Genomic DNA, 18,679 nt, shown 5'->3' with positions numbered 1-18,679 from the left:
CAAAACCGCTCCCACTTAACAACTGTTAAACATTTTTCTGTTCCAGGTGGATGACAGATCGGCACAGTCCTGTTTGACCAGCAGGATTTGCGTTAGGTTCGCGTTAGATCACTCCACTTGCAGAAAAGCTCTCAGCTTGTTTTGGTGGCGTCTTAACTTTTCCCTTCTCTGACGACTGAAATTATTTTCTCAGAACACTTTTCGGTTTTCCCTCTGGAGTAGGCTGCGGTCTTGGTCCTCACGCACACCGACTTGTTTTCTCCCTCTTGGGGTGGCACGACCCCTGCCTGCCCCGCCCCCATCAGCGAGCGTGAGGAATGGAGGCTCGCTGAGGGAGCGAGCTGGCCTCGCTCTCTCAGGTTTACAGGAGAACAGTTTCTTTGCAGCCAAAGCTCACATCTGGTTCCGATTGCGGCGTCCACTCCAGCTGCGGTCGACTTTGTTTAGAATAGACCAGAATCTGAAACCGTCACCGCACTGTGGTCACAACTCTTAAACCAGTGGAGACCTTTTGGCTGAAGTTGTCGCACTGAGAATGGAAACTTCATTTTATATTTATAAACCACAGTTCATCCTCTTTTTTTTTTTTTTAAATTGGCAGGCAGCCACACAGGGGCTGTTCTGGCCTCAGCCAATAGCGTTGCTCCACGAAGGGATCAGAACTCTGAACCACTTTCAGCTTCTTCTTTTTTCCTCTTTAATGTTGATTCCTCACATTTTGTGCAGCAGATAACAGAATATTTGCAGAGGAATCCTTCAAATCCGGTTACAAGCACCAAAATTTGACTGTGTATACCTTTTGGTTCATATTTTAGAAAAATAACGTTAGCCATTTGAATTTTCAGTAGGGGGCCAAGTAGGGGTCAATTGAAGAACTGCATAGGGGTAAAAAAAATGTTCCAATCATATTGAAAGCTACACCGCATTATGTGTCTGATCACAAAGATTCCCAAAAGGTATAGTTTGGACTATCTGTGACTGAATGTTCTGGAGTTATGGGGTAAAAACAGCAAGTATGGTGACAAAGGTCACTTTCAGTTTGTACAGGGGTCAAAAGTTAAAGTTGGTCCAATTATGGTAAAACATGATGGAAATTATTGGTTGAGTTAGTAGGATTTTAAAAAGGAATAGTTTGCACCATGTGTCATGCTTAGTTATCATGTTACAGGGTAACATATGTCATAGAATCCAACGGACGTCATCATTGTTTGACCTTTACTTTGGAGACCAAACATTCAACACAGTCAGAACTATTCCATTTGTTAATCCTATTAGTTCAACCAATAATTTGCACCACGTTTTACCAAAACTGGAGCAACTTTAACTTTTGACCCCTGTACAAACTGAAACTGACCTTTGTCACCATTCTTGCTGTTTTTACCCCATAACTCCAGAACATTGTTATAGATAGTCCAAACTATACCTTTTTGGAATCATTATCATCAGATACAAAATGTGGTATCATTTTCAATATGATTGGAACATTTTTTTAATTTTGACCCTATGCAGTTCTTCAGTTGACCCCTACTTGGCCCCCTATTGAAAATTCAAATGGTTAAAGTTATTTTTCTAAAATATGTACCAAAAGGTGTACACAGTCAAATTTTGGTGCTTGTAACCGGATTTGAATGATTCTTATAGTTATCTGCTGTACTAATTATTTTAAAGCTTGATTTGGTTTTGTCCACTCAGTGACAATTTAAAACTCCCCGAATTTTATTTTGAAAGATTCTTTTTCTTTTCTTGCCTCACTATTTCTGTGTCACACCACCTTCTCACAGTCTAGATTGTTCATTAAGCAAAGGATCCATGGATTTGATCACTAATTACTAGAGCACGACCGATATATCGGTTGGCCAGTAATATCGGCCTTTATGAGCCTTCGGTGAACATATTGGCATAAATGTCATTTTTGCAGATATGAAAGCTTTTATTTTGCAAATTAGCATTGTTTAAAATGCTGATAACCATTAGTTTTCAATTGGAGTGGGAGTTTTACAGCGACAAGAGACAAGTGGTCACTCTGCCGCTAGCTAGGTGGGGCTTAAAGAGCTGGGATGTCTGTTTTATTGTCGATGCTGATTGATACAATGTAGCGACTGCAAAGCTGAGTGAAGGCAGCGTAACGTACAGTGGTTGGTTATATTTATAGTTACTTGTAATAAAGTTCAGGTTTAAATTGTAAAACATCACAAATCAGTTCTATTTTTTGCCATAAGGGTTTGATTTAAAACAAAAAAGGAATCGGCACCATTTTTGTGTGTGTGTGTGTGTGTGTGTGTGTGTGTGTGTGTGTGTGTGTGTGTGTGTGTGTGTGTGTGTGTGTGTGTGTGTGTGTGTGTGTGTGTGTGTGTGTGTGTGTGTGTGTGTGTGTGTGTGTGTGTGTGTGTGTGTACACTCAACAACAATATAAACGCAACACTTTTGGTTTTGCTCCCATTTTGTATGAGATGAACTCAAAGATCTAAAACTTTTTCCACATACACAATATCACCATTTCCCTCAAATATTGTTCACAAACCAGTCTAAATCTGTGATAGTGAGCACTTCTCCTTTGCTGAGATAATCCATCCCACCTCACAGGTGTGCCATATCAAGATGCTGATTAGACACCATGATTAGTGCACAGGTGTGCCTTAGACTGCCCACAATAAAAAGCCACTCTGAAAGGTGCAGTTTTATCACACAGCACAATGCCACAGATGTCGCAAGATTTGAGGGAGCGTGCAATTGGCATGCTGACAGCAGGAATGTCAACCAGAGCTGTTGCTCGTCTATTGAATGTTCATTTCTCTACCATAAGCCGTCTCCAAAGGCGTTTCAGAGAATTTGGCAGTACATCCAACAAGCCTCACAACCGCAGACCACGTGTAACCACACCAGCCCAGGACCTCCACATCCAGCAAGTTCACCTCCAAGATCATCTGAGACCAGCCACTCGGACAGCTGCTGAAACAGTCGGTTTGCATAACCAAAGAATTTCTGCACAAACTGTCAGAAACCGTCTCAGGGAAGCTCATCTGCATGCTCCTCGTCCTCATCGGGGTCTCGACCTGACTCCAGTTCGTCGTCGTAACCGACTTGAGTGGGCAAATGCTCACATTCGCTGGCGTTTGGCACGTTGGAGAGGTGTTCTCTTCACAGATGAATCCCGGTTCACACTGTCCAGGGCAGATGGCAGACAGCGTGTGTGGCGTCGTGTGGGTGAGAGATTTTCTGATGTCATTGTTGTGGATCGAGTGGCCCATGGTAGCGGTGGGGTTATGGTATGGGCAGGCGTCTGTTATGGATGAAGAACACAGGTGCATTTTATTGATGGCATTTTGAATGCACAGAGATACCGTGACGAGATCCTGAGGCCCATTGTTGTGCCATACATCCAAGAACATCACCTCATGTTGCAGCAGGATAATGCACGGCCCCATGTTGCAAGGATCTGTACACAATTCTTGGAAGCTGAAAATGTCCCAGTTCTTGCATGGCCGGCATACTCACCAGACATGTCACCCATTGAGCATGTTTGGGATGGTCTGGACCGGCGAATACAACAGCGTGTACCAGTTCCTGCCAATATCCAGCAACTTCACACAGCCATTGAAGAGGAGTGGACCAACATTCCACAGGCCACAATTGACAACCTGATCAACTCTATGCAAAGGAGATGTGTTGCACTGCATGAGGCAAATGGTGGTCACACCAGATACTGACTGGTATCCCCCCCAATAAAACAAAACTGCACCTTTCAGAGTGGCCTTTTATTGTGGACAGTCTAAGGCACACCTGTGCACTAATCATGGTGTCTAATCAGCATCTTTATATGGCACACCTGTGAGGTGGGATGGATTATCTCAGCAAAGGAGAAGTGCTCACTATCACAGATTTAGACTGGAAATTGGGAGCAAAACCAAAAGTGTTGCGTTTATATTTTTGTTGAGTCTATATATATATATATATATATATATATATATATATATATATATATATATATATATATATATATGTGTATATATGTATGTGTGTATATGCGTGTATATGTGTGTATAATCAAAATCCTGATTTTATTTTATTTATTTATTTATTTTTTTACTATCCAGTGCCCCACAAAAATGTGATATCTGTCAGACTCGACTAATTTCAGCTGTATCTCTAAACTGCTCAGCAAAGAAGATTTGACCTTATGGTGACAGACAGTGTGGGCTCTTGTGTTCATTGTAATGTTTTCAATAATTCTTTTTGTAATATGAACTTTTTAATAGAATCTGGTGGAGAAATAAAAATGTTTGTGTTTGTATTAGTAACTCCTGTTTAGAATAATATCTGCAAGTACCTTTCCTGGCACAGAGAGTAGTGTAATATGAAGTGCAGGTGAGCACCCTTTCCTTTCTAGAGTGGGATGACGAGTGACGACGAATGATTTTCTGATTTCCAAACTAAGAGTTCATGGCAGTGCCTTATTTCCGGCATTTTTTTTCCTTACTAATTTAGGAGGTCCATATACCAAAAAATTGTGTTTGTTACTAATACTTTTTATTTATATTTGGCTTTTCTCATTAATCAAAGCACTGAAGAAAATGGCCTCCAATAATGAAAGAATAAACGCCAGTGCACAAAAATCAAACTAAAGAGCTGATTTTAAAAAACAAAGAATGAGATGAATTCAGGCTTTTACTGTCATGTTTCCAACACTGTAGGCCAGCAGTCTGTGTTGTCCATTTGACAATTTCTTCTGTCCAAACTCCAATAACACCCAATGTCTTGTCCACACATTTTGTCCATTTTTATTTAAAAGTCCTTATGTTAAGTAGTATCTCATGCTGTGGTGTGCACGTGCTACACTGAGGTCTTGTCCATTGTTAAACTCGCTCCTAGGGAAATGCTATGTTTAAAATTTGAGTTCCGCATACAGATAAAAGTGGCAGCTTATACTGCGGAAAATATGGTATGTTTAATTTTACACCATCAAATGTTAACATGTGAACACCAAAACTAGTGTTTGTAGTAATTCAGCTGTAAATGGACTGCATTTATATAGCGCTTTTCCATCTGCATCAGACACTCAAAGCGCTTACTAATTTGTCAGCCCCGTGTTTGCATTACGGCAGCAACAAGTTCAAAGCAGATTGGAACCCTCATACAGGATATGACTAATATGGCCAGACACAGAGACAAAGATCTGGACCCCAAAAGATCAGAACATAGATGTATAAAGTTTCTATAAAACAGTTAGAATACTGACCTTCAGCCTTAAAGGCTTCATATTTTCTCTACTTTCAGCCATTATTTTTTTGTCACATGTTCTTAATTCTTTCAGTCTGGTTGCCTCATTATTGAACACAGATGTATTTTTACTTTTGTTTTGTAACTAAGAACCAGCTGGCCGCCAGCCCAAATACAGTTACTGGGACAGAGTCGGTCTGTTTCTGGGATCGTGCGTGTGTGTTAGATCTTTATTGGCCGAACACCTGGATGAGATAATTAGATGTGAGGAGGTAAGAAGGAACATACGCAGGAGCAGAGTATCAAAGGACCTGGATCAGATCGGGGTGAAAGTAAAACACGACTGGAACAGTCCTGTGAGGATGATTGTCATAGTCTTGGAGCTAATTGTATGTTCTCAGCAGTTTCTGTCCATCTGCGTCTCCACCAGGTGGTGAACATGAACGGGACGGGGCGACGTGTTCTTGTCGAGGACAAGCTGCCTCACATCTTTGGCTTCACGCTTCTGGGTAACTACATATACTGGACCGACTGGCAGCGGCGCAGCATTGAACGTGTCCACAAACACACCGCACTGCGAGAAATCATCATCGACCAGTTGCCGGACCTGATGGGTCTAAAGGCCACCAACGTTCACACCGCCATCGGTAAGTCGGTTGTTCTTCTTGTTGAGCTCTGATAGTTTAGTTTTGAGATAAAGAAAATGGCAGGACCAAGAGAGAGATCATGTTAATTATGAGAAACCTGTGTTTGACCCCCTCCCCCTCTGCAGGTACAAATCCATGTGCAGAGAACAATGGCGGCTGCAGCCACCTGTGCCTGTACAAGCCACAGGGCGTGCAGTGTGGTTGCCCCATCGGCCTGGAGCTCATTGCTGACATGCGTACCTGCATCGTCCCTGAAGCCTTCCTGCTCTTCTCCCGCCACACTGACATCCGCCGCATCTCCCTGGAGGCAAACAACAACAACGTGGCCATCCCGCTCACTGGCGTCAAGGAAGCCTCAGCGCTGGATTTTGACATCAGTGATAACCGCATCTACTGGACCGACATCACGCTGAAGGTGAGCTGGGAGAGGAGCAGCTATAAACTGGTATTTTAATATGGTCGGGCTTAAACGTGGTCTGCGTCACCTGAAGAGTTTAACATGCCAACTTTAACCTCAGCACCGTTTCTTCTTCTGTCCTGCAGACCATTAGCCGGGCGTTTATGAACGGCAGCGCCTTGGAGCAAGTGGTCCAGTTCGGTCTGGACTACCCAGAGGGGATGGCAGTGGACTGGCTTGGAAAGAACCTGTACTGGGCCGACACTGGCACAAACCGGATTGAGGTGGCCAAGCTGGATGGGCAGCACCGGCAGGTTCTGGTGTGGAAGGACCTGGATAGTCCACGAGCACTGGCCTTGGACCCTGCTGAGGGGTGAGGACTAAACTATAGGGAAAGCGTCTTTGTGGATTTTTATGCTTCAGTCACACTCAAATGAAACCTTTGACAGAAATTTATTATACTTCCGAATATGAAGTGTTCTCGTATTCCGGTGCACGTTTGACCCTCAGACCCTCTAAAATGTTGACGGGTGCAGGAGAACCTTTAAAGCTTTGTTGCAGGTCCGGGTCCACTCACTGGGTCCTTCCTTGTGTTTGTCTCAGCTACATGTACTGGACTGAATGGGGCGGCAAGCCGAAGATCGACAGAGCGGCCATGGACGGGACGGGTCGCATCACGCTGGTGGCTGGTGTGGGCCGAGCCAACGGGCTCACCATCGACTACGCAGAGCGCCGACTCTACTGGACTGACCTGGACACGACCCTCATTGAATCGTCCAACATGCTTGGTGAGTATTGACACTCGGGAGTTTAATGGACCTTCATCTCAGGCAAAGCTTGGTCCATAAATATTTGGATAAAGTTGTTCAGGTTTTAAAGTTTACAGCAAATAACGACGTAACCTCAAAGTACAAATTTGGGTTTTGGCAGATTCTAATCAGACCTTGCTGTCTTTGAGACCTACCAGTGGTTTATGTCTTGTGGTTAAACCTGTTTTCTCTGGTGAAGTTTGTGGATTTTGGTTGTGAATAAATCTTGGAGGGTGTTCTTGATCTGGCCATCTGCTTCGGTTTGGTTTGTTTTCCTCTGCTGTCATCCGTGCACTGTGCTCACCAGCAGGATTTCTCTCAGAATCTGCCCAGAAGTTGGTTCTGCTGATTTTGGATCGCCTGATTTGGTTGTAACTCCTCTCAAATTAAAGCCGACAGTCTTCACTGTGGGGGTGCGAAAGTCAGAATATTTAAGTTGGTGTCAACAACTGTCTCTAACCAAAGTGAGACTTGGGCCTGGATGGTTGTGCACTTGTGTTGCGTGAGTAACGCTCCTGTGTGTGCCCAGAATTCCGTGATAAAAGGAAAACATGTTCCCCATTAGCTGGCTGCGGCTGCTCGGATATTTAGGGAAGAAAAGCTGAAACAAAGGCTCTTGTGCTCTGCAGCTTTGTCCTCAAATGTTCTCTGCTTTCAGCGTGACGATGTAAAGCAGACCCGACATATTCCTCACACAAAACAAATCAACACACACACACAGTCTGTTTTGTGTGTGTGTGTGTGTGTGTGTGTGTGTGTGTGTGTGTGTGTGTGTGTGTGTGTGTGTGTGTGTGTGTGTGTGTGTGTGTGTGTGTGTGTGTGTGTGTGTGTGTGTGTGTGTGTGTGTGTGTGTGTGCAGGGAAAATGGCCTCAGCCTTTGTGATGGAAGTCGAGTAGTGAAAACAGTCTAAAGTTTGGCTCGTGTACACGGTGCAAACTTTTTTTCTTTTTTTCTTTTTTTTTAAATCAGCATGGAATCAGAACAAATTACAACAGCGGGCTCTGCTTAGGAGGCACATCAACCAGATCTGGCTCCATTATTGAGCAATAAGCTTCAGTACATTTCCACAAACATTCTTTTTTCTTTCTATGATGTTTAAGTTTTGGCAGATATGATGAAAGATTCTGTCTCAAAATGTCAAAACAGTAACATTTAAATTAAACGTCCGTTAGCTCTGACTTGCTAAAGTGTTCCGTTGTTGCTCCTCCAATAATCGTCAGTAAACGTGCTCAGCTATGACGTCATCTGAACTTGTTAAGGCAATCTGATGTAATCACACAAATTAATGTATTCATTTTTCCAGCCCTGATTAGAATTCAGTGATTTTTCTGATATGTTGATTCAGTTTTCTTTGATGTTTATGATAATAAGTCTAATTTAGACTATTAGCTTGAGCCAACATTGTTCTGCTGAACTCAGAGTTGCATTCCCAGGGTAACTGTTTGTCTCCGTTCTTCTGCGTCGTGTCATCTTTTTCAGGTCAGGACCGTGAAGTGATAGCCGACGACCTGCCTCACCCGTTTGGTCTAACCCAGTACCAGGACTACATTTACTGGACTGATTGGAGCCAGCGCAGCATCGAACGTGCCAACAAGACCAGTGGGCAGAACCGCACCGTCATCCAGGGTCACCTGGACTACGTCATGGACATCCTTGTGTTTCATTCATCCAGACAGAGCGGCTGGAACGCCTGCGCCGCCACCAATGGCCTCTGCTCCCATCTGTGCCTTGCTGTCCCCGTCAGCAGCTTTGTCTGTGGATGCCCCGCCCACTTCTCCCTCAACTATGACAACAAGACCTGCAGTGGTGAGGGGGGCGTGTCTTAAATGGACAAATTCATCTAATGAGCCTATCAAATGGTCCAGTCAGTGTGAACTGTGCTTGTGGTAATGGGTTAATGTTAGTGCTAATGTTAGCATGGCACATTAGCAATTGCATTTTTTTTTTTTTTTGTCTGATTCTCTAAAGTGAACTTTTTCTGGTTCATTTCATGAGCTGCTTTACTCTCATCTGGCAGTAAACTGAATATAAACTAAAAGTGTCATATTGGGCTCTGGATCGCACTGAGCAGCATCCTTTGACATTTTTGTGACATTCTGTTCGTGTGTTTGCTTTTCAGTAAATCAAACGGTTTTCCAGTTAGTACCTAAAAGGAACCCGTCACAATCACCTTAAACTGTGCACTTGTAATGGCTCCCTCTAGTGTTAAGTCTGTAGCATAGCAGCAGTTCTGTTGTGCCTTATGTGGGAGGCCTGGCTAGCAGCATGTCCTTAAAGGGCATATCTCACTCCAATCAACACTATCCTTCAAAAATTTATGTACCAGATTATGAATCATTACTTGCAACTCTAACTTGTGTGAGTCCTGATGTTGCTGACAAAAACAACATCATCACATACATCTCAATAAGACTGAATAATAGTGACCACATACCTTGAAGGTGGTGTTTGATTTCACTCCCGTTGTGTTTGCACATGGAGCCATGTAGAACTTCACCATGTGGCGCTGTGTTTTCTCCACAGGAAAACAGCGTTCCTCTACACCGTTCTTCGGACGTCTCCCGGTAGCTTTGCTTAGCTTAGCCATCTGTTTAGCTTATCTGAGCCAATAATACAAAACATCTGGAAGCTGGTCCATGTCACGGTTCTCCTGTTGACACTGAACACTCGTACGACTGTCCGACTCGTGATCACAGAAACGGGTTCCTCAGGGAGACTCGTTGGCATCCCGCATGTAGTAGCTTAGCTTAGCTTAGCGTGACGCCACAGCACCAACCACAAATGCCCAGTTCCACACTTTCGGGAGAGGAAAAACACTTTGTTAGAGTTTCCAAAGGGAAAGGATAAAATCTGTGATTGGATCCATTTTTTTTTTTGAAGACCATTCCCACTTCTGCAAGCTGTCCCAGAGGGACTCCTTAAAAAAAAAAAAAAAAAGTCCTCCTTAATTATCGTCTTAATTAAACTTCTTAATTTGGACAATCTCTCCACCGAGTAAGCAACACTAGTCATGTGAAATACATATTTTAATGATTTTGACATATTCACCATCAAAGTCCACAAAAAACACTGATTTCACACTAAAAAATTACATTTCCCCCCCATTCACTTTAGGGGCATGACTTGAGATGATGTCACCAAAGATCATATTCCTGACAGCTTGAGGTTTCTGAGTGTTTATTAGAGGCAGGTGAAATTGAGCTAATTTCCCATGTTTATGACTTAATTTCTCTGGAGATATGGCACCAAAAATAAAACGAAATACATCAGTATTTTCATAATTCTTTCTTTATTTAGAACAGTCAGCTCATATGACATTTTATTTACTATGCACTTTAAATATTATAGCTGTAGTCATTAATGTAAATACTTTCACAGGTTCAGTCCAAGATCGTCTTTACGTGAACAATCACGGCCTTTTTTCAAGCCCTGCCCCCCGGTATCAAAAACATTAAAATAAAAATACATGCAGCTTTGTGTTTTTCTCCTCTTTAGAAATGTAAGAATATCAGTTCTTTCTCAGTGAGCTTTGACTTCTGCTGTGACTATACAGTGTCAAAAGGTTTCATTTAATTTGTTTCTCTTTCTTTTAGCTCCCACTTCCTTCCTGCTGTTCAGCCAAAAGATGGCGATCAATCGTATGGTGATTGATGAGCAGCAGAGTCCTGACATCATCCTTCCGATTCGCAGCTTGAGGAACGTCCGTGCAATTGACTACGACCCTCTCGACAAACAGCTGTACTGGATCGACTCCAAGCAGAACGTCATTTGCCGCGCTCAGGAAGACGGCAATCAGGTACGATTATATCAAAATAAAAATAAAAGCACTTGCTGTTTGTGTTTGTAGTACTCAGTCACATATCTGACCTTTGCTTCTCCAGAGCATGACTGTGGTGTCCGGCTCTCTGGGTCAGGGTCAGCCCAGCGTGGGTCTGCAGCTTTACGATCTGAGCATTGACATCTACAGCCGCTTCATCTACTGGACCAGCGAGGTCACCAACGTCATTAACGTCACGCGCACTGATGGCAGTCGGGTCGGCGTGGTGCTGCGCAGCGAGCACGACAAACCCCGAGCTATCGTGGTCAACCCCGAGCGAGGGTCAGTATCTCCGCCTCTTCAACAAGAAGCTTTAGTTTTTTTTAAATGTGTATGGAATATCAGTTGTCATTATGAACGGTAAACGTTTAACACATAAAAGTAATGTTATGATTAAGAAATATTACACACGAGCAGAGTCTCTGTAAATGTTTACAGTAATAAAGAAGAAACTGTTGGGTTTTTTGACATTTACATTTTAAATTCCTATTATTCAGGTGTAGAATTCTGTATACTGATGTAAATCTCTAAACCATCCACATCTGGTTCGACGTGTTCAGTTTGAAATGTTTTCCTGTTATTGAATTATTATCTATTCATATTCCACTGGGGAGCCTATCATGCACACGTACGTTTGAAGTGTCCTGAGTGTATTAATGAAGTGTGTTACACACAGCAAAATATTTGCTGTATTTTATGTAATTGAATTGAATTAATATAATATGTTATATGGCTGAAACGCTACGCGTGCTCTGATTAGCTGATTACCGGTCAGATATTTTCCCATATCCGGATCAGGTACCATGACAGTTGGTCCACAACGCATATTTTCATTACAAACCAGGAATCTAAAAACATGATTAGAAAAACAAAGTCGGACATGAACGTACTCCATAAATATCTAAACAGCATCTGGGAAAAAAAACACAGATTGAAAGTTTACCAGCTAATGAGCGGACCATCTGTTAGCAAGTTCTTCATGGAGGTGAACAGGTCAGACTGCGAGCCGTCAGCAGCTTTCATATTTGGCCGATACTGCAAGTTTGTTTGTTTATATAATAGCCATATAATAAATGAGTTATTAACCTCACTTGCTTTGTCTGTACGGGGATATCAGACTGACGTGTTGTCAGTACGGACCAAGCGAAAAACATGGAGGCCCATGCGAAAAACATGGAGGTTAATAATCTATTATTATTGCAGATCCCCCCCCCCCCCCCCCCCCCCTTTGAGAAAGTACATTTCTTTACACCACAGACGCCGTCGCATCCCGATAAACACAACTGAAGTGCATCTGGTGTTAAACCCTCCTCGTACTCTTAAAATATCTGACACTCAGGAGGTTGATTACAGATCGAAATACTGAATCCCGGACCAATCTTTCGGTTGGTTTTCTGCATTTCGGCAGAATTAAAAAAACAAAAAAAAAATAAACAACACTCGAAGGATCAGACACACATGAATATAAACTCCATATGTTTTGTGGCCCCCAACCAAAAAAAGAACTCACTCACTCTGAAAATGGATTCATGGGGAAAAAGTTAAACCATAAACGTTACCCAATTTTTAACATGTAACACATCATATAGCGTTGAACTTTTTGCAGGAATTTCAAGTTGAATTTGGACTCTAGAGGCACCAAAGATAGAAGAATACATAAACAATAACTGTCCTTCACCAGCTGTAGTTGCCAGTAATTATTATTATTATTAGAATTTTCTGAAGTGGATTTACTTTGGCCTCATGGGTGAAACCATCATTTATGGCTTCGACATTGGAATTAACAATTTTCTGTCCAAAATTTGGTCAGAAAACTTTGCTCAGTTGAAGAGTATCTGAATATTTTTCCACCAGTGAGGTTTTAGTTTTCAGAAGTGTTCTTTGGAACACGTGTCGACTTTTCTTCTCATGTTTGCACCACATCGTAAGAAGATTCCTCAACAACTGGTTTAAAAAACAAACCAGTGCTAACCGGAATTGTATTTCATCATAAATCGTAACACCTTCATGTACATTTTCACTCCATTATGTCCCCACTGAAGTGAATTTTAAAAGTTTAAGAAAGGAGATACAGAGTATCAATGACTGTGCAAACTTCTCAACTTTCAGCCAAACACTCTCTTCTGCTAGATTTTTTTTCCTTTGTTGTTAAGTGTTTTAAGATGATTCCAGGAGACATGAAAGATCTTCAGATGTTGCTCTTTGAGATCTGCATGCAGGTAGATTTAAAGCCTGGAGGTAATTCTCATCCCTTAATTATTAAGTTATACGCTTTTAAAAAGAGAAGAGTCCTTTTGGGGTCACGTTGGTTGTATGTTGTCCCAAACCGGAGTCTTCACAGCGCCTGCAGTCTTGTTTGTGATCATCCAGTAATTTGTTAGTCTTGTTTACTTTCTCGGCCTCATGAAGCTCTGAAGCTCAGCGTAGCTTCACCGTGCCAAGTTGCTTGTTTCGAACCAAAATTGCAGGGTTTCCTTCAGCCCGGGGTTCACGCAGTAATCTCCGGGTCATTGTGTGGTTGAAGAAAATGGAGTCTGCAGATGTTCTGGTTCCTGCAGAGACCAGAATGGAAAACATTAAGAAGCGTTTAGGAGGCCGACTTTGGCCCGTTGACACGGAGATTAAAAAAAGAAAGAAAACCAAGTCTGAATGTTGAGTGTTTCAGGTATTTAACAGGACTCAAGTTGACCGAGTTGTCTGTCTGACAGGTACATGTACTTCACCAACCTCCTGGAGCGTTCGCCGAAGATCGAGCGTGCGGCGCTGGACGGCACGGAGCGGGAGGTGTTGTTCTTCAGCGGCTTAGGCAAACCTGTCGCACTGGCCATCGACAACGAGGTGGGAAAGCTGTTCTGGGTGGATTCCGACCTGCGACGCATTGAGAGCAGTGACCTCTCCGGTGAGTGTGGCCTCGGGTTCTGAAAGAACAAACAAAACTATTTGAAAGGTTCACTTCTTCTGGTTAAAGCTCGTCACGCCTCAGTACCGTAAAACACACAGTGATGCAACAGCTGGAATAAAATGAATGCAACAACAAATCATTGCAACATTTATACACGATTTCTCTGCTGATTAAATCTAGTTTGACTCCAGTGCAGCAGGGGGCGGTGTGTTTGTTACAGTCCGCCTTTAATATAGTTGACAGTGAACCATCCTGTTGATTGTGGACATTTTTGTCCATTGCTCGCTGCTTGTGCATTAACAAGAAAAGTCAAATACGCCCCATGATGGTAAATCAGATGTTGAAAACGAAATGAAAGTTGTTGATTTTTTTTGCGTGTCCGGAATCTTAAGCGGTGTTTGTCAGTGTGGATCTGGTCAGTACATAGATATGACAGTCCGGCCCGTGGATGGAGACAACAATGACCCAAAGCGTGCAGACTGTTGTTGTTTGGGGCTGATTGAGGGAAGTTAGTTTGACCCTTGTGTCAGACGTTTGTCTTGCATTCGCCGGGTGGGGTGGGGGTGGGGTTATTGGGGGGGTCGATGCTCCCAAGGGAAGGAGGAGGAACTTGGAACTGGACACATTCCAGCAACTGTCACGCAGGCCAAGAGGAATGTTAAACATCCGTATGAGGAGGAGGAGGAGGGGCACGTCGAGAGCAGCCTCGCCATGCAAACCCCCCCAAAACATGCAGCATTAATTAATTAATCACTCATGCTGATTAGGCAAACTGAATATTTTTCTAAAACGGGGGAAAGCCGCCCTGACCCACACTGTGCCATTACAGAATTTAATTAAGTCAAATAAATTGCCATTTATTATTCGGTCTGTAACCAATAAGTCGAGAGTTTGATCTCTCATCTGTCCAACAATAAAAAAAACTTTAAAAATAAAAATGTCGACTTTGATATTGAAAGCAAAAATATATTTGACAGCGTGAACATTGAAACATGTTTAGGAGCTGAGAAACAGCTTGTATTGATTCTGATGAGAAAGTCGTCCGATTATTATCTTGATATTGTAAAAGGTATTTCAACAATCTGTCCTTCTTGTCAAGTGATTAAAAAAACACTTTAAAAGAAGCAAATCTTTATATTTCAGACTGCATTAAGAAGAAATCTGGCTTCTTGTTTAGTGACTTTTACTAATTAATTGATTATTAAAATAGATAATTTTTCATCTCCGCTGTCGGCCGCTTGTTTCACAGCTGATAGTGTTTTTTTAAGATGATGCTTCAGTACAAGTGGCAGTAAAACTTGATTGATCAAAATTTTACTCCTCCATGTATGAAAAAAATAAATCTGACATTTCATTGGTTGTTGTGGCTGATCTCATTGTACCGCTGTCTCACTCCTCCTGTCTCACCCCTCAGTTTCTCACCTGTTATTTTGCCTCAGTTCCTGATGTTTTTCATCCTGCGACCTTGTTTTTGTTTGCCTCCGCCCCCTTGCATTTTGTTCAGGAGCCAATCGAATCGTCATCGCCGACTCCAACATTCTGCAGCCAGTCGGCCTCACCGTCTTTGGGAACCACCTGTACTGGATCGACAAGCAGCAGCAGATGATCGAGCGCATCGACAAGACCACGCGGGAGGGACGCACCAAGATCCAGGCTCGCATCGCTTACCTGAGCGACATACACGCCGTGCACGAGCTCGACATGAGAGAATACAGTGAGTCGCCCATCTGTGACTCTTTTGACGCTCATTAGCGTCTTCTAAATTAGTACTGATTTCATTTCAGAGAATTTCAAAAAAAGATTCTGTAAAACTATAAGTATAAAGGTCTGCGTTAAATTTAGCACAGATGCAAGAGGATAAAAACGAAATCACTTCAATGTTTAATCTGATTAGACGAAAGTTTATGAAGAGAATTGAATGTTTTCAAGCAGATATGTAGAAATCCAGTTACGTGTTTCCAAAGTTCAAGGTGTCGACAAACAGTCCAACCTCAAATATCTTTCAGTTTACGATGAAATAAGATCATTAAAAACTGAAAACAGTTGGATCAGAACAACGTGCGAATTATGACGAATTATCAGTCTTCAAAGTTTTGTTCCGATTTGTTTGTCTCATGTAAAGTGTTTGTAAAATGTGTTTAAAAGAAATAAATAAATCAGGTAATAAAATAGTACTACCCCCCACCCCCCAGGTAAACACCCCTGCACTTGGGACAACGGCGGCTGTTCCCACATCTGCATCGTGAAGGGAGACGGGACGACGCGGTGCTCATGTCCTGTGCATCTGGTTCTGCTGCAGGACGAGCTGTCCTGTGGAGGTGAGACACGCCTGATCTGGACCGGGAGTTATTCATTTTAGCACAGTTTGAGTTACACGGTTCACTTTAATCTGTATCTGCCAGTTTCTTAATGTTAATTATTGTAATCTCTTCAGAACCGCCCACGTGTTCGCCCGAGCAGTTCTCCTGCATGTCCGGCGAAGTGGACTGCATTCCTCAGGCGTGGCGGTGCGATGGTTACCCCGAGTGTGAGGACAGCAGCGACGAGAAGGACTGTCCGGTCTGCTCCGACTCCGAGTTCCAGTGCGACAGCCGGCAGTGCATCGACCAGAGCCTCCGCTGCAACGGGGAGGTAAACTGCCAGGACCGGTCCGACGAGACCAAGTGCGAAGGTGAGCGAGCCGGGCAGGTGACCTTCTGGACGTGGGCGGGTGAAACCCCTCTAGTGGAAATTCTGACGCTGTAACATGAATGTTTTCAGTTCGCTGCCCTCCGGACCAGTTCAGCTGCTCTAGCGGTCAGTGCATCGGAAAACACAAGAAGTGCGACCACAACATGGACTGTACGGACAACTCTGACGAGATCGGCTGCTGTGAGTCTGAGGAACAACGTATCTGTAGAAACATCCAACAAATATTGCTCTGTTTGTCGCTACTTCTCTGATTTTGAAGCAGTTTTTGTTCTCTGCTCTCAGATGCGACAGAAGAGCCATCGCTTCAGCCCAACACCACCATCGGGTCCATCGTGGCCGTGGTCATGGCGCTGTTCGTGGTCGGTGCAGTCTACTTCGTGTGCCAGCGTGTTCTGTGTCCGCAGATGAAGGATGACGGCGAGACGGTCACCAATGATTTTGTGGTCCACGGGCCGTCGTCTGTGCCTTTAGGATACGTGCCGCACCCGGCCTCGCTGTCGAACTCGCTGCCAGGTGAGACCCACCTCGCAGTGCGTTTGACCTGCTGCGGTAAACTGAATTCAGGCGCCTTGTATTTGGGAAACGTTCTGTTAATGGAAGAAAATAAACCCGTAGCAATTTTATACAGTATAGGGGGAAAAAAGCAGCGTGTTTTGTCCTCATTTCTCACACTGCTGTCGTTTGTTTCGGTGCCTGTCAACAGTTATGTCCAGAGGAAAGTCTGTGATTGGTTCCCTGAGCATCATGGGAGGCAGCAGCGGCCCTCCGTACGACCGCGCACACGTCACCGGAGCTTCATCCAGCAGCTCATCCAGCACAAAGGGAACCTACTTCCCCCCGGTGAGACACTGTGGCTCCGTCCACGTTTGGTTTGCCTTATATATATATTGATCTGTTTGAGTCACCAGACTGGAGTGAACTTCTTCTTTTTGCCACTGAACAGATGGTCATAGGTGAGGTAAACGTGCAGCTTACTTCAACATTTGAAAACTCTTGTAAAACATTTGTCAAAGATAATACAATTAACTTAAATTTGTCTTGCTAATCTACCATTGCTGTTGTTCTTGTCTCACACTCCAAACAAGTGTTGATCCGAGTAGTATGAAGGTTATATTCCCATTTTTTAATTCCAGAGTGTGGGTGTTCAGTTTGAGAGCATGATTTCTTTAATTTTTCATTCTCTAAGACGAGGAATGTTTTCCTCATTCAGAGCTGCTGCTTCTTTCTGTTCTTGTTCTTCTTCTCATTCTTGTTTTAAGGTGGTTGGCATCCAGCTTAATGGTGCATTTCCGCCACCTTCTGCTCTGGAGTGTGAATCACACTACCTCATTCAGTATACAGGAGCAGCTTTTCACACTGTAGACAGTGCCATCCTGTGGTCATAGATGACATGGCAGCATTTCTTCCATCACTTTGGACTAATGTCACAGGACCTCCTGAACTCATTTTAAAAAAGTCTGGAAAATGCAGAACTGCTTCTTGTAAGTTGTGTTGTCACGGTGATGCTTGGTATTATCCAGTAAGCTAATGTCATACAACTGCTAACTGGGTAGCAGCACATTATGTTTTCAATACAAGAGCAGGACTTGGTTAGCACATGCTAGCTGCTGTTTAGTTTCAGGAATTTGACTTTACCTCTTTTCCTGGTGCAGAACATTTCCCCTGAAACAGGAAACATGATTTTCTTCGTCCTTCACAGATCCTGAATCCTCCTCCGTCTCCTGCCACAGTCCGGTCTCAGTACACCATGGAGTTCGGTTATTCCTCCAACAGTCCTTCAACCCACAGATCCTACAGGTACAACACACACCTGCTGTCGTCTCTTTATGATGTCACATTCTGGATCTGTTGGATTTGACTTTCATTCACCCGCTCAGTTCCAAAACTTTGATTAAATTTTCTCCTGGGGTCATCACATGGCGCACATGCAGAATGTAAAGAGACGTTTGTGCCACACGGTGTTGTGATAGTCTCATGAACAGCAGGTGGCAGTAAAGAGAAAATATTGTGAAAGTAGCCAGCAGTAGAAACGTTTGTTTAATGTTACAGTAAAATCAGCAGTGATCCACAATTAACGGTTTCTCCATTAAATGTAGAAAACTCTTTAATGGCCTCAGTTTGTTTTGTTAACCCTTCATTAAAATATCCGTGTGGTTCTAATTCTGATGTTTTTACACAAATAAACACACAAACGTGAT

General features: G+C 43.2%; 1 protein-coding gene across 2 annotated transcripts in view; it reads left to right on the top strand.

Annotated features, from left to right (window-relative positions):
• The window catches only part of lrp6 (low density lipoprotein receptor-related protein 6), a 55,309-nt gene that overhangs the window by 31,383 nt on the left and 5,247 nt on the right, over positions 1-18,679 (top strand). For both annotated transcript variants that reach the window (XM_034163763.1, XM_034163762.1), the window contains exons 8-22: positions 5,648-5,864; positions 5,990-6,279; positions 6,408-6,634; positions 6,865-7,049; positions 8,551-8,877; positions 10,665-10,867; positions 10,953-11,170; positions 13,597-13,787; positions 15,295-15,504; positions 15,983-16,108; positions 16,225-16,461; positions 16,551-16,661; positions 16,764-16,994; positions 17,185-17,321; positions 18,181-18,278. In XM_034163763.1, coding sequence (XP_034019654.1) covers positions 5,648-5,864; positions 5,990-6,279; positions 6,408-6,634; positions 6,865-7,049; positions 8,551-8,877; positions 10,665-10,867; positions 10,953-11,170; positions 13,597-13,787; positions 15,295-15,504; positions 15,983-16,108; positions 16,225-16,461; positions 16,551-16,661; positions 16,764-16,994; positions 17,185-17,321; positions 18,181-18,278 — 3,008 coding nt within the window. The remainder of the gene's footprint in view (positions 1-5,647; positions 5,865-5,989; positions 6,280-6,407; positions 6,635-6,864; positions 7,050-8,550; positions 8,878-10,664; positions 10,868-10,952; positions 11,171-13,596; positions 13,788-15,294; positions 15,505-15,982; positions 16,109-16,224; positions 16,462-16,550; positions 16,662-16,763; positions 16,995-17,184; positions 17,322-18,180; positions 18,279-18,679) is intronic.

The sequence above is a fragment of the Thalassophryne amazonica genome, chromosome 22 (assembly GCF_902500255.1).
Source record: "Thalassophryne amazonica chromosome 22, fThaAma1.1, whole genome shotgun sequence".
Taxonomy (NCBI): domain Eukaryota; kingdom Metazoa; phylum Chordata; class Actinopteri; order Batrachoidiformes; family Batrachoididae; genus Thalassophryne; species Thalassophryne amazonica.
The sequence above is the reverse complement of the archived record's forward strand: the minus strand, read 5'-3'. Positions and strand labels throughout refer to the sequence as shown.